Below are 14,622 nucleotides of genomic sequence, written 5' to 3'. Positions count from 1 at the left end.
TTGTTTATGAAGTGTTGTGGGAATTGTTTTACACTTGGACACTCGAAGTCGATCTTAAACGAATCATTGTTTGTTGTCAGCGCACTGGTGAGGTTCCAAACAACTCAAAGCATCATGGTACACGTCAATCAGGAGCTCTTCCTGGGCAGACCCAGCAATTGTCTAATATACAGCTATACACAGACAAGCTATATTTACCCACATCCGTGTTGTTTCATTCATGTGACCGACCAATATTGTTTCAAAACATGTGACAGACCAACACCTCACGAGGCTTCTCCTCTCTAAGCTGAGACCTTGAAACTGAGATGCCTTTCGTTCGTTCTCGGTCATTCGTTCTCAAAACACGGTCTGGGCTTACTGCCAAATTGCAGCTACCGATAGGTGTGATTTGTACAGTCAGCCACTTGCATGAACACAGCAATTGGTTATTGGAACAGCACTTGAATAGAACAACATTTTATTTGACACATGCAAGCACACACATACACATGCACGCACGCATTCACAAACACCCCCACACACACCACTACCATTACAACCCCATTGTGTATATATATATACTATAAGCAGATAATCTTCATTTATATCCAGTTTCTATCCATTTTCAATAGTTTACAAACCAACACTCCTTCACTGTGTATGAAAATATTGTAAACCATCATTCTCCAATGATGGTATTTTGCATCAGCTAATTCTCCAGAGAGTGTTTGTAAGATGTCAGGAGAGATGGATCGGGGTAAACTATTACCAGACTAATAGGATTTAAGAGATGCCTCTGTCTTGTGAGTTGCAAATCTACTCTCTTCTCGTCATCTGCCATTATTGATTTTGTGAGTAATGGATCTTACAACCAATTCCATATGTGCAGAATAGAGGATTATGCCTGTGTCATTTTTCACCTTAGATATCCTTTCCTGGGAGAACAACAGAATAGGGACAATAGGGACGCAGAGCCGAACAATGCCCATGTGGGAACAAATAGCTCTTTTTTCTACACATTGTTGAGTGGCTGGCTCTAGGTTAGAGGCACCCTTTTCATACTATTGTGCCATTGCTCAGCCCTACCCAATCAAAGATGAGCATGACTCACAAAGAGTATCAACGTGATCTGTAAATGTTAATCATATGCTGGTATCACCCCTGAGAGTGACCAGGGTGTAGCTCTGAATTCTGGGACATCATTTGTCAGACTCTAATGTACATTCCCTATTCTTCCCTCCTGTCGCTGCCCATGAGAGCAACACAGAACTGGCACAGAATTATATGAAGCTTGCTAAGGCCTAAGAGGATTTTGTCAGTATGTTTGTAGTGTATAGAAATCCCTAAAGAAGACAGATGCTGTACGTGTAAGTGAAAGTCACCCAGTTAAATACTACTTCATTAAAAGTCTAAAAGTATTTGGTTTTAAATATACTTAATTATCAAAAGTTAAAGTAAACGCTATAATTCATTTCAAATTCCTTATAGTATGCAAACCAGATGGCACAATTGTGAACAAATGTTAACAAAGCCAGGGGCATATTCCAACATTCAGACATCATTTACAAATGAAACATTTGTGTTTAGCGAGTCTGGGATGACCACGTGTTATTGTAATGGCTTTCATCGGAAGAGGAATCATCAGACCAAAATGCAGCAGGGTACGTGTTCATCTTTAATAATTGCACTGAACACTGAATTAACAAAACAACAAAAAAGGAAAACCGAAACAGTCCTGGAAGGTGAATAACACTAAACAGAAATTAACTACCCACAACCTAAGGTGGCAAAACAGGCGACCTAAGTATGATTCCCAATCAGAGACAACGAAAGGCAGCTGTCCCTGATTGAGAACCATACCAGGCCGAAACAAGGAAATACAAACACCTAGACATACAAACATAGAATGCCCACCCAAATCACACCCTGACCAAACAAAAATAGAAACATACAAAGCAATCTATGGTCAGGGCATGACAGTTCTCGTGAATTTGACAGTATTTTGGGGTGTCAGGGATAATGAATTGGAGTAAAAAGAACATATCTTCTTTAGAAATGTAATGGAGTAAAAGTTATAAATAGTATATAATATTTAAAATACAGATACCCCAAAAAACTACTTAAGTAATACTTAACAGTTTTTTTACTTAGTTACTTTACACCACTGTATATCTTTGTATTGCACAGTGATCTCATCCGTCACATTTTTGATACTTGTAATGAGAATGTCCCTTATTAGACTTGAGAAGTCATTCACTGTTATACATTTTGTAAATATGAATCATTACACGATAATGGCAACTACTGAGAACTTTTGGGAGAGCATTTGGCAATAACCGGAGACTATAACCGTTGGTCTAATACGCATTCAAAGGTGATAATTCCCAATCAGCCTCTCCATCTCACCTACTCACAGTGTAAATTGTTTTAGTACAGTATCCATGCTAATCCTATTAGGAGTTGCTAGAAAGAAGGATGTTTCAGTCACAAGTGCCTCATTTCAATTTTGTGGAGATCATTGTTTCAGAAGACACTTATAATCACCTAAGTCTTCACCATTCCTTCAGAGGTAACAGATCATTCATTATAACTGGAAGATAGCCCTCTTTGGAACTCATTTTGGATAGGGAGCCATATTCATCTAGCACATTTTCCATTTCAAGTAGAATTTGTATTAACTCCCACCATTAATTTTGGTTTAATCCCTAACTGACTGTGATGTAATGCTGTAACGTTTGATATTGACTTTCATAAGGGACTGAGGGTCTTCTTGATAGAATTTGATTCCATTTACCTTTATGTAATCTATTTTCCATTTATTTATATATTTTTTATTTCACCTTTATTTAGTCAGGTAGGCCAGTTGAAGTTTTCATTTACAACTGCCACCTTGGCCAAAATAAAGCAAAGCAGTGCAACAAAAACAACAACACAGAGTTACACATGGGATAAACAAACGTACAGTAAATAACACAATAGAAAAATATATGTACCGTGTGTGCAAATGTAGTACGATTATGGAGGTAAGGCAATAAATAGTCCATGGAGGCGAAATAATTACAATTTGGCATCAACACTGGAGTGATAGATGTGCAGATGAAGATGGGCAAGTAGAGATACTGGGGTGCAAAAGAGAATAAATAAATAAATAAAGAACTATGGGGATGAGGGATTTGGGTGTGCTATTTACAGATGGACTGTGTACAGGTACAGTGATCTGCAAGTTGCTCTGACAGCTGATGCTTAAAGTTAGAGTGGGAGATATCTCCAGTCTCCAGCTTCAGTGATTTTTGCAATTCGTTCCAGTCATTGGCAGCAGAGAATTGGAAGGAAAGGCGGCCAAAGTAAGTGTTGGCTTTGGGGGTGACCAGTGAAGATAGGATAGTCAGTTTTACGAGGGTATGTTTGGCAGCATGAGTGAAGGAGGCTTTGTTGAGAAATAGGAAGCTGATTCTAGACTTAATTTTGGATTGGAGATGCTTATGTGAGTCTGGAAGGAGAGTTTACAGTCTAACCAGAAACCTAGGTATTTGTAGTTGTCCACATATTCTAAGTCAGAACTGTCCAGAGTAGTGATGCTAGTCGGGCAGGTGTGGGCAGCATTTGGTTGAAGAGCATGCATGGAGTTTTACTAGCATTTAAAAGCAGTTGGAGGCCATGGAAGGAGTGTTGTATGGCATTGAAGCTCGTTTGGATGTTTGTTAACACAGTGTCCAAAGAAGGGCCAGATGTATACAGAATGGTGTCGTCTGCGTAGAGGTGGATCAGAGAATCACCAGCAGCAGGAGCGACATCATAGATACAGTGAGGGAAAGAGTATTTGATCCCCTGCTGATTTTGTACGTTTGCCCAATGACAAAGAAATTATCAGTCTATAATTTTAATGGTAGGTTTATTTGAACAGTGAGAGACAGAATAACAACAAAAAAATCCATAAAAACACATGTCAAAAATGTTATAAATTGACTTGCATTTTAATGAGGGAAATAAGTATTTCACCCCCTCTCAATCAGAAAGATTTCTGGCTCCCATGTGTCTTTTATACAGGCAACGAGCTGAGATTAGGAGCACACTCTTAAAGGGAAAATAATCCCTCCAATTTATAACATTTTTTTACATGCATTTTTCTGGACTTTTGTTGTTGTTATTCTATCTCTCACTGTATATACAGAGAAAAGAGTCAGCCCAAGAATTGAACGCTGTGGCATTCCCATAGAGATTGCCAGAGGTCCGGACAACAGGCCATCCGATTTGACACACTGAACTCTATCTGAGAAGTAGTTGGTGAACCAGGCGAGGCAGTCATTTGAGAAACCAAGGCTATTAAGTCTGCCGAAAAGAATGCAGTGATTGACAGAGTCAAAAGCCTTGGCCAGGTCGATGAAGACGGCAGCACAGTACTGTCTTTTATCGATGGTGGTTATGATATTGTTTAGGACCCTGAGCGTGGCTGAGGTGCACCCATGAACAGCTCGGAAACCAGATTGCATAGTGGAGAAGGTAAGGTGGGATTTGAAATGGTCAGTGATCTGTTTGTTAATTTGACTTTCGAAGATTTTAGAAAGGCAGGGCAGGATGGATATAGGTCTATAACAGTTTGAGTCTAGAGTGTCTCCCCCTTTGAATTGTGGGATGACCGCGGCAGCTTTCCAATATTTGGGGATCTCAGACGATACGAAAGAGAGGTTATTAAAGGCCTATTGCCATGAAAAACATGATTTCCTGTTTTTTATATATTTCTGAGGTTGGAATAATACTGTGAAATTCCCAAAAATCTTATAATGCCATTTTAGTGTAAAAGCTGCTTGAAAATACCATCTGAAATGTTAGCCTGTTTGGGTGGGATGGAGTTTTGGCCTACCTGGTAACATCACCATGCAGTCAATTAGTTAATAGACCAATAAGCAACAGAGTTCCAAACCTCTCTGCCAATAAAAGCTATTTTTTTTCTTCAGTTTTCACCTCCCCCTCAAACCACTCACAGACAGTCCCAGAAAAAGTATTGCTTGAGAAATGTCTATTTGCAAAAAAAAACGATTTTTGTTTATTTGTGACCAATCACAGTCAGATACTTAATTGTTACCCAGAAATGATTTGATATTGAGATAAAAATGGCTGCATTGGATCTTTAAGATACTGTCTCATACCCAGAAATGATTTGATATTGAGATAAAAATGGCTGCATTGGATCTTTAAGATACTGTCTCATTTCAACAAAAAAAAATTTGATTCGCTTTTTCGGCCCTGAGTTAATTTTATTCAGGAGTTCATAGCACATTAAGGATGCAGGCCTACTGGCTGGCATATTATACACAATTATTTTTATCCTCAGAGTCTGAGATGTGGACTAAGTCCTTTTCCCTATGGACCTCTTCAGCCTTGTCATTTTATGTGCTGTTCTAATGTCTGACACAGCGATAAGGCATTGAATTTGGTCACAATGAGTCACCTGGGATATCATCCATTTTGTTACTTTTATGCATGTGTGTGTGTGTGTGTGTGTTATATTAAAGGTTACGCACTTCATTGCCTGTGCTGCTGGTGATAACAACTGACTGTCCCTCTCTGTGTGTCTGTGCCTTGCCCCAGGGACTGTGTGCGTGGCCTAGTCATTGACGATGAAGTGGAACTTGTTCAAGAATAAGCCTGAGGCCATGGTGGGTCCAGAGCCCACGGGCACCGGTGCCACCATGACCGCGGCCCCAGCCGTAGCAATCGCCACCACAGTGGCTGAACCCCCAGGCAACGGTACAGAGTCCAAGAATGACATGTTCGAAGAGATCAAGAGCAAATTCTTGAACGAGATCGATAAGATCCCACGTAAGTCCTCCCTGTTTTTCCCCCCACCTCTGACTCATATTCATGTACTATGCATGGTATAATGCTGGAACAGAAAAGCCCAAGGTGAAAAGGAGCTCAAAGGAGCTTAATCTAACCCATACTGTGTGTTTGTGTTGCAGTCCCTTCCTGGGCTATCATAGCCATTGCTGTGGTGGCCGCCCTCCTCATCCTCACCTGCTGCTTTTGCATTATAAAGAAGTGCTGCTGCAAGAAGAAGAAGAACAAGAAGGGCAAGAAGGGAAAGGATGGCTTCAACATGAAGAACATGAAAGGGGATGAGGTATGGTGCTTCAGGCTCCGCTTATAAACTCAGCTGAGTTCACTAAGAACAGGCAACTCTCAAAGACATAACTTATATCACACTCAGGGTTCTTACTTAATCTGTCTAATAAAAAGCAACAAGAGACTTATTTTTTGATGATGAGAGTAGACAAACATGACCAGAAATGACTTTGGCATAGCTGACAGACAAACGCTATATGTACATAAAAGTATGTGGACACCACTTGAAATTTGTAGATTCGGCTATTGCAGCCACACCCGTTGCTGACCGGTGTATAAAATCAAGCCCTCAACCATGCAATCTCCATAGACAAACATAGGATGCCACCTTTACAACAACTCAGTTTGTCAAATTTCTGCCCTGCTAGAGCTGACCCGGTCAACTGTGACTGCTGTTATTGTGAAGTGGGAACGTCTAGAAGAAACAACTGCTCAGCCGCGAAGTGGCTCACAAGCTCACAGAACAAGTCGCCGAGTGCTGAAGCGCGTAACGCCTCTGTCCTCGGTTGCAACACTCACTGCCAAGTTCCAAACTGCCTCTGGAAGCAACGTCAGCACAATAACTGTTTGTCAGGATCTTCATAAAATGTGTTTCCATAGCAGACGCACACAAGCCTAAGATCACCATGCGCAATGCCAAGTGTCGGTTGGAGTGGTGTAAAGCTCACCGCCATTGGACTCTGGAGCAGTGGAAACGCGTTCTCTGAGTGATGAAGCATGCTTCACCATCTGGCAGTCCGACGGAAGAATCTGGGTTTGGCGGATGCCAGGAGAACACTACCTGCCCCTATGCATAGTGCTGGCAGTAAAGTTTGATGGATGAGGAATAATGTTCTGGGGCTGTTGTTCATGGTTCGGGCTAGGTTCGGACTCCTTAGTTCCACTGAAGGGAAATCTTAACGCTATAGCATACAATGACGTTCTAGACGATTCTGTGCTTTCAACTTTGTGGCAACAGTTTGGGGAAGGCCCTTTCCTGTTTCAGAATGACAATGCCCCCATGTACAAAGCGAGGTCCATACAGAAATATTTTGTCTTGATCGGTGTGGAAGAACTTGACTGTCTGGCCCGCACAGAGCCCTGACCTCAACCCCTTCGAACACCTTTGGGATGAATTGGAACGCCGGCTGCGAGCCAGGCCTAATTGCCCAACATCAGTGCCCGACCTCACTAATGCTCGTGTCTGAATGGAAGCAAGTCCCCGCAGCAATGTTCCAACATCTAGTGGAAAGCCTTCCCAGAAGAGTGGAGAATGTTGTAGCAGCAAAGGGGGCACCAACTCCATATTAATGAGATGTTCGACGAGCAGGTGTCCACATACTCTTGATCAGGTAGTGTATCTCCCAAGAGTTATTAGCCTACTAAACTACACACTACATACCAGTAAAGCTTTCTGTTTTATTTACTACGTAACTGTTTCTTTTGTTGGAGGGACTCAGGAACGTTTCTGTCAATATCTATGCCGATTGGACCAACAACAAATGGTCATTAAGCATTCCTTGGTGTATCAGTAAAAACCTTTGACCTTTCATCAACAGCACTTTACAACATTTTAAGGGAGACATGTCGATAACCCCCTATCCTACCTGTTCTCTTGATATTGTCGTTGCCATCATTTTAAAATGTGTGCTGTAGGGGAGAGTGGGGTATGTTGAGCCATGTTTTACACTCAGCATTACTAGGGAAATGTAGTATTATTTCTATCAAATATATGGATATATTTCAGTATGTTGTGTATCCCTGGAAATAATCAGAATTCATGTAAACATAACAGTTTCCTTGTCCCGGTCTCTCAATAATCTTTAAGGGGGCTAATACATCTGCTTGTTTTACATTTGCATACACGGGACATGATGATGTCTGCTCTGACTGTAACCACAAAAATTCTCTATCTTGAGTTCATATGCATGACACATTGCAAAAATACTATGCATATAATGCATACAACTGGCAAAATGCAATCATAATTTGTATGGGGTATGGTGGTCATTGGCTCAACTTAGGCCTACCCCATGGCCATTGGCTCAACTTACCACAAGGCAAACATTTAGACTATTGCCCACACAGCTACAAGGATGCAATTTCATGCTAGAATTAGGACCTCATATTGTAGCTTATAGAGACCCCAACCAATGTACAAACCAATCTTAAAAACATCTACTTTGGTTTAGATACAAGAATCAAGAAAACAACAAAGTAATTCGACTTTTTTTTTAACCTAAATTGATAAAAAAAAATTCCATGTGGTTTCTTCCTTCACAGACTCCATGGAATTATGATCTCTTCCTAAATATGTGGTCATGTGATTCATTTTGTGTGTGGTTTCCTAGAAACAAGGGGTGGCTCAACTAACCCTTTGGCTCAACTTACCCCACTCTTCCCCACTTCATTGTGACATACATTGAAAAATGACACACTTTGTTATGGGGAAGGGACTAGGTAATCAGTGGGTAATGGGTAGAGAAAGTAATGGAGTCGTGCCATACGTGGCATTCCAATAAGCGGATGACTGCTACAGAATCAAATTAAGACCCTACTTCTGTAGGGTAAGCTGGCCTCAATGCTTAAGGATAATGGATATGGTGCCTATGGACCCGAGGAGCCACATCTCAGACAGAGCAGAATAAACAGGGGGGAGGAAAAGGACTCCTGCTTAATTCCAGGCTGAATGTGTCTGATATCGTTGAGATGGCCCTAATGCACCAGTTAATTAAAACAATCAATTAATTGTCTCCACATGGTGAAAGATGGTCCTGGAAGTAGGACTTTTTCTTTACAAACAGACAATCAGTGTGTCATTTTTTTCATCATCCTAGTGTTGTCTGTGTTGTTGACTGCCTACAGTGTTTGTTTTCTGGTGTGTCGTAACTTCAAACCTCTTCCTCTCTCTGCTCTCCTCCTTCTCGCTCGGTGTCTTATGTGTGCACCGTGTTTCTTGACTGTGATGGACCCCTGATTTACGGTAGGTGGAAGGATCGCGGTGATGCTCTCTGGCCCATGGGCAGATGATGATGGTGATGATGATGATGAGGGGGGGGGGGGGGGGGGGTTCATGGAATGAAAGTCATAGCTTCTTTGCTTTTCTAACATGTTTTGTAATGGTGGCTTGAGAATGTAACTGAGAAAGCTATGGTCTGCTAAATAGACCCCGGAGAGAGAGAACTGAAAGGACTGAAATAACGCATCGCTTATGATGACAAACTCAACCACACTATGGAAAGTTTTGAACATAGTTTAAACGCAACCCACGATTAACACTAATAATATACTGTATGCATGTGACAAAGGGCATGGTAGGCTGTTTGTGGACATGAGGACGACAGTAATAAATGAATGACCAATCAATCTTCAATCTTCGTATGTTTCATCTGCACCCCAATTACTTTGTCACAAAAAATATTTAAAAAACACAGTTTTGCAGATGAAACAGTCATGCAAACTTGAACATGTCAGAAACAGGGTTACCATAACTGAAATACTGTTTCTACATTATCCACATAGCCGGCTATGCCCTTATCTAATCCTGTAGCTACCCTTTGGCTGGAATAATGGTGACCTGACTTGAGAGGAACATTCCTTGGTGACACATAAATGAAATAATAAGGAAGCAATTAAGATTATGCAGGCTCTGCTTTTGGGATTCTCTGTTAGCTATTTCCTTGGGATATTTTGGGAAAGACGTCAAGGTCAGGGTAAGCGTCTTTTTGAGAAGTAAAATACAGGGTAAACCAATTGTGTCACCAAAGGACATTTTGAATTCAAGCTAGCAAATATCATTCCTGAGTCCCCGATGGCATTAGAGACAGGATGGTATATTCCACTTTGCCACCAGGTGAGGAGCAGGTAAGCGGGAGCAAAAAACAAGCAGGTCCCGTTGCTACGCAATGCAAGTCAATGCAACAAACCCTGGTGCTATGCAGCGCAAAGCAACGCAACACAAGGCCTCCTGGAGGTCCACTTGTCTGTCTGTGGCATGCTGTCTGTGGTGGGTGGGCTGGAGGCGCCCTCCTTCTGGCTGCTACAACTTAACCCTGGCCCCTCATCTCTCTATCCCTGTGTCCTGTGTTCCACCACTGCAGAAACAGGACGACGACGATGACGAAGGTGAGACAGGGCTGACGGAGGAAGAGAAAGAGGAAGAGGAGAAAGAGGAGGAGAAGCTCGGCAAACTGCAGTACTCACTTGACTATGATTTCCAAGACAACAAGGTCAGTCAGTGGCCGACATGTTCCCCTTTTAATCGTCGCTGGCACTGCTCAGAAAAACCTGCATTAGACTGTTTTATCATATTACAATATTTGTAGCATTGTCAGTCTATCAGTAAGACTTCATCATGGTGGTGAATGAGTTAAAGCAAGTCACACTAGATGACTCGGCTTAGTACAAGTCACACTTGTATTTTCTCTGTTGATCTTGGAGAGTGACTTTGATACAGTGTCCATTCTGAGAACTAAAGTGTCTGTAGAGTTGCCAATTAATTCAGGGCTGATTCTTATATAAGCTTAGCAAAAAATTGCTGCTATGTAAAAACATCTGCAGAATTGCACAGCGACACTTTTGAGGAGTGACAGCTGGCAATTGTTGGAATTATGGTTGATTAAACTAAATATTCAAGAGAGTAGTGAATCGGGATCAGGGTTCTGGGAATGAGAGGGTATCTAGTATATTCAGCATTTTGGGGAATTAATGGCTAGAGTCAGTATGACAGTGAGTATGTCTGCTATGCAGGACGTTGGCACTGTGACATACGTCCAAGAGGAAAGAAAATGCTGAGTCATTCTGAAACAAGGAAGTCCCTTATGAGTCACTGACACAGGATCAGGGCTTGAGATGAGAATGTACATTAAAGCAAGTCCTTTCTTTCTAACTGAATCAATCAACTGAAACATAATCAATGACACTTATCACTGGCACCACTTTTTTCAAACATGCAAAACTACTGTAACATTATATTCTGTGACTTTCTTATGACATTGCAGCAAATACATTTGGCAGCTCTCGTGTGGGTAGCTTGTATCTAGTCTTGGTCATCTTAGAGAGCTGTGGTGATTATTGCTGGAGTTTTAGGTTGTCAGCTTGCAGACCACAAGCTTATGTAACAAGACTGCAGCATTTCTCTGCAGCAGTGACAGGAAGCGTGCATTGGCACAAATTAATACATGAACGCATTTAGGTTTTTCACCTGACTTGACATTGTTGGCTTGTCTCAGCACATCGGCACACATAAATACATGAATACATGTTGAGATTGCCACCTGATACTGTTGGTTTGTCTCAGTGCTGTCTCTGACACCTGACCACTGTGCCCCTCCCCTCAAAGCTCACAGTGGGAATACTCCAAGCTGCAGACCTTATATCCATGGACAGCGGAGGCACCTCTGACCCGTACGTTAAGGTCTATGTCCTCCCAGACAAGAAGAAGAAGTTTGACACCAAGGTTCAAAAGAAAAACCTGAACCCTGTCTTCAATGAATCATTTGTTTTCAAGGTAAGTCCATAGCACAGTTTCAGTACCAGAACTGTACAGTAGTTAGTTGGAATGGAAAAGGCATCAATCATCCTGCCAAACTATAATGCTGATAAGATATTGTCAGGCTAGGACAGCGGAGTCTCAAACTAAATGTAATGAAACAGTTTTAGTGTTGTAAACATACATGGTATCCATTTGAAGCCTACATTTATTTTTCATTGTGAAGTCTTGCTGTGTTCACATGATATTGTAGAGCAGTGCTGGTCTACCATGTCTGCCTGCCTGCTATGTACCCTCGAGCCTGTGTACAAACTTCAGCTTTCTGTACTACTTAATGACTCACATGACTCTCAGGGTCAGGCGAAAGCACTGTTTGCAATCTTACCACCACTGTCTATTCTCTTAGCATAACCATCATGTAGAGACCTAGAAACAAAAGACACAAATTGGTAATATTAGACCTAGGTTGACTAGAGACCATGAAGAGTTAAGAGAATTTACAATATATGACGTCCTAAGCATGCCTATAGAATCAGGGTTGGGGTTTATTTGGAATTTCGGGAATATAATTCAATTCAAACAATGAATATAAATTGAATTTGTATTGACCACACCCCACAGGAAGGAGAGTTACATTTGATTTAAAGTAAGTACACTGAGTGTACAAAACACTAGAAATCAAATCAAATTGTATTTGCCACATGCACCGAATACAACAGACCTTACAGTGAAATGCTTACAAGCCCTTAACCTTACAATGCAGTTTAAAAAAAATAGGTGTGAAGTATTTACTAAAATGAATTGAAGTAATAAATAAAAAATAAGAAAATAAAAAATAAATATAATTAAATAGCAACAATAAAATAACAGTAACAAGGCTATATACAGGGGGTACCGGTACAGAGTCAATGTGCGGGGGCACAGGTTAGTATAGGTAATTGAGGTAATATGTACATGTAGATAGAGGTTAAGTGACTATGCATAGATAATAAACAGAGAGTAGCAGTGGCGTAAAAATGGGGGGAGTGTCAATGCAAATAGTCTGGGTAGCCATTTGATTAGCTGTTCAGGAGTCTTACGGCTTGGGGGTGGAAGCTGTTAAGAAGCCTTTTGGACATGGACTTGGCACTCCGGTACTGCTTTTCGTGAGTTAGCAGAGAGAACAGTCTATGACTTGGCTGGCTGGAGTCTTTTGAAATTTTTAGGGCCTTCCATTGACACTGCCTGGTACAGAGGTCCTGGATGGTAGTGATGTACTGGGCTGTATGCACTACCCTCTGTAGTGGGTTGCGGTCAGAAGCCAAGCAGTTGCCATACCAGGCGGTAATGCAATGCTCTCGATGGTGCAGCTGTTGAGATTTTTGAGGGTCTGAGGACCCATGCCAAATCTTTTCAATCTCCAGAGATGGGAGCATGCTCATCCCTCCTTTTCCTGTAGTCCATGTACATCTCCTTTGTCTTGATGACGTTGAGGGAGAGGTTGTTATCCTGGCACCACACTGCCAGGTCTCTGACCTCCTCCCTATAGGCTGTCTCATGGTTGTCGGTGATCAGGCCTACCACTGTTGTGTTGTCGGCAAACTTAATGATGGTGTTGGAGTCGTGCTTGGCCATGCAGTCATGGGTGAAAAGGGAGTACAGGAGGGGATTCAGCGTGAAACCCTGAGGTGCCCCCATGTTGAGGATCAGCATGGCAGATGTGTTGTTACCTACCCTTACCACCTGGGGGCGACCCGTCAGGATCCAGTTGCCGAGGGAGGTGTTTAGTCCCAGGGTCCTTGGCTTAGTGATGAGCATTGAGGGCACTATGGTGAATACCTTTTATAGTCTGTAATAGTTTGCAAGCCCTGCCACATCCGACGAGCGTCGGAGCCGGTGTAGTATGATTGAATCTTCGTTCTGTATTGACCCTTTGCCTGTTTGATGGTTCGTCGGAGGGCATATCGGGATTTCTTATAAGCTTCTGGGTTAGGATCCCGCTCCTTGAAAGTGGCAGCTCTAGCCTTTAGCTCATTGCGGATGTTGGCTTCTGGTTGGGTATGTACGTACGGTCATTGTGGGGACGACGTCGTCAATGCACTTATTGATGAAGCCAGTGGCTGATGTTGTATACTCATGAATGCCATCGGAAGAATCCCAGAACATATTCCAGTCTGTGCTATCAAAACAGTCATGTAGCTTAGCATCTGCGTCATCTGACCACTTCTGTATTGAGCGAGTCACTGGTACTTCCTGCTTTTGTTTTTACTTGTAAGCAGGAATCAGGAGGATGGAGTTATAGTTAGATTTGCCAAATGGAGGGCGAGGGAGAGCTTTGTTCACGTCTCTGTGTGTGGAGTAAAGGTGTTCAAGAGTAATTTTTTGGTTGCACAGATTTAAGTTTCCCTGCATTTAAGTCCCCAGCCACTTGGAGCGCCGCATCTGGATGAGAATTTTCTTGTTTGCTTATGGCCTTATACAGCTGTTTGAGTGCGGTCTTAGTGCCAGCATCGGTTTGTGGTGGTAAATAGACAGCTACTAGTCCTTTTCTAATGTTTTGTGCTGGAAAAATGAGCGGGTCGAGCATAACACGTCAAACCTGTTACCCATAGATAGACAGGCTAGCAATGTTTTAAAAATAAATAAATACAAATATAAGCTTGCATTCAATTGCCCCTCCCCGTTGCACACAACAAGCTCCCATTCCACGTCACAAGGGGATTTATGGCCTATTTGTAACGGTTTTCTAGGTGGGAAGGAGAGTCGGACCAAAATGCGGCGTGTAGATTACAATTCATGTTTAATGAAAAAACACACTAAACACAAACACTACAAAACAATAAACGTAACGAAAACCGAAACAGCCTATACTTGTGTAAACTAACACAGAACAAGGACATCAGGACACTAAGGACAATCACCCACGAAACACTCAAAGAATATGGCTGCCTAAATATGGTTCCCAATCAGAGACAACGATAAACACCAGCCTCTGATTGAGAACCACTTCAGACAGCCATAGACTTAACTAGAACACCCCACTAAGCTACAATTCCAATACCAACACA

At 41.9% G+C, this 14,622-nt stretch overlaps 1 protein-coding gene across 8 annotated transcripts in view; it reads left to right on the top strand.

Annotated features, from left to right (window-relative positions):
- Positions 1–14,622, top strand: part of LOC109890830 (synaptotagmin-2-like) — a 72,720-nt gene that overhangs the window by 50,585 nt on the left and 7,513 nt on the right. For 4 of the 8 annotated variants that reach the window (XM_020482884.2, XM_031824752.1, XM_031824753.1 and 1 more), the window contains 4 exons: positions 5,572–5,802; positions 5,943–6,103; positions 10,191–10,313; positions 11,426–11,593. In XM_020482884.2, coding sequence (XP_020338473.1) covers positions 5,601–5,802; positions 5,943–6,103; positions 10,191–10,313; positions 11,426–11,593 — 654 coding nt within the window. In that variant the 5' untranslated portion in view covers positions 5,572–5,600. Of the gene's footprint in view, positions 1–5,571; positions 5,803–5,942; positions 6,104–10,184; positions 10,314–11,425; positions 11,594–14,622 lie in introns of all 8 variants that reach the window. The other 4 variants (XM_020482881.2, XM_020482882.2, XM_020482883.2 and 1 more) reach the window with 1 other exon arrangement.

The sequence above is a fragment of the Oncorhynchus kisutch genome, linkage group LG5 (genome assembly GCF_002021735.2).
Source record: "Oncorhynchus kisutch isolate 150728-3 linkage group LG5, Okis_V2, whole genome shotgun sequence".
Lineage (NCBI taxonomy): Eukaryota > Metazoa > Chordata > Actinopteri > Salmoniformes > Salmonidae > Oncorhynchus > Oncorhynchus kisutch.
The sequence above is the reverse complement of the archived record's forward strand: the minus strand, read 5'-3'. Positions and strand labels throughout refer to the sequence as shown.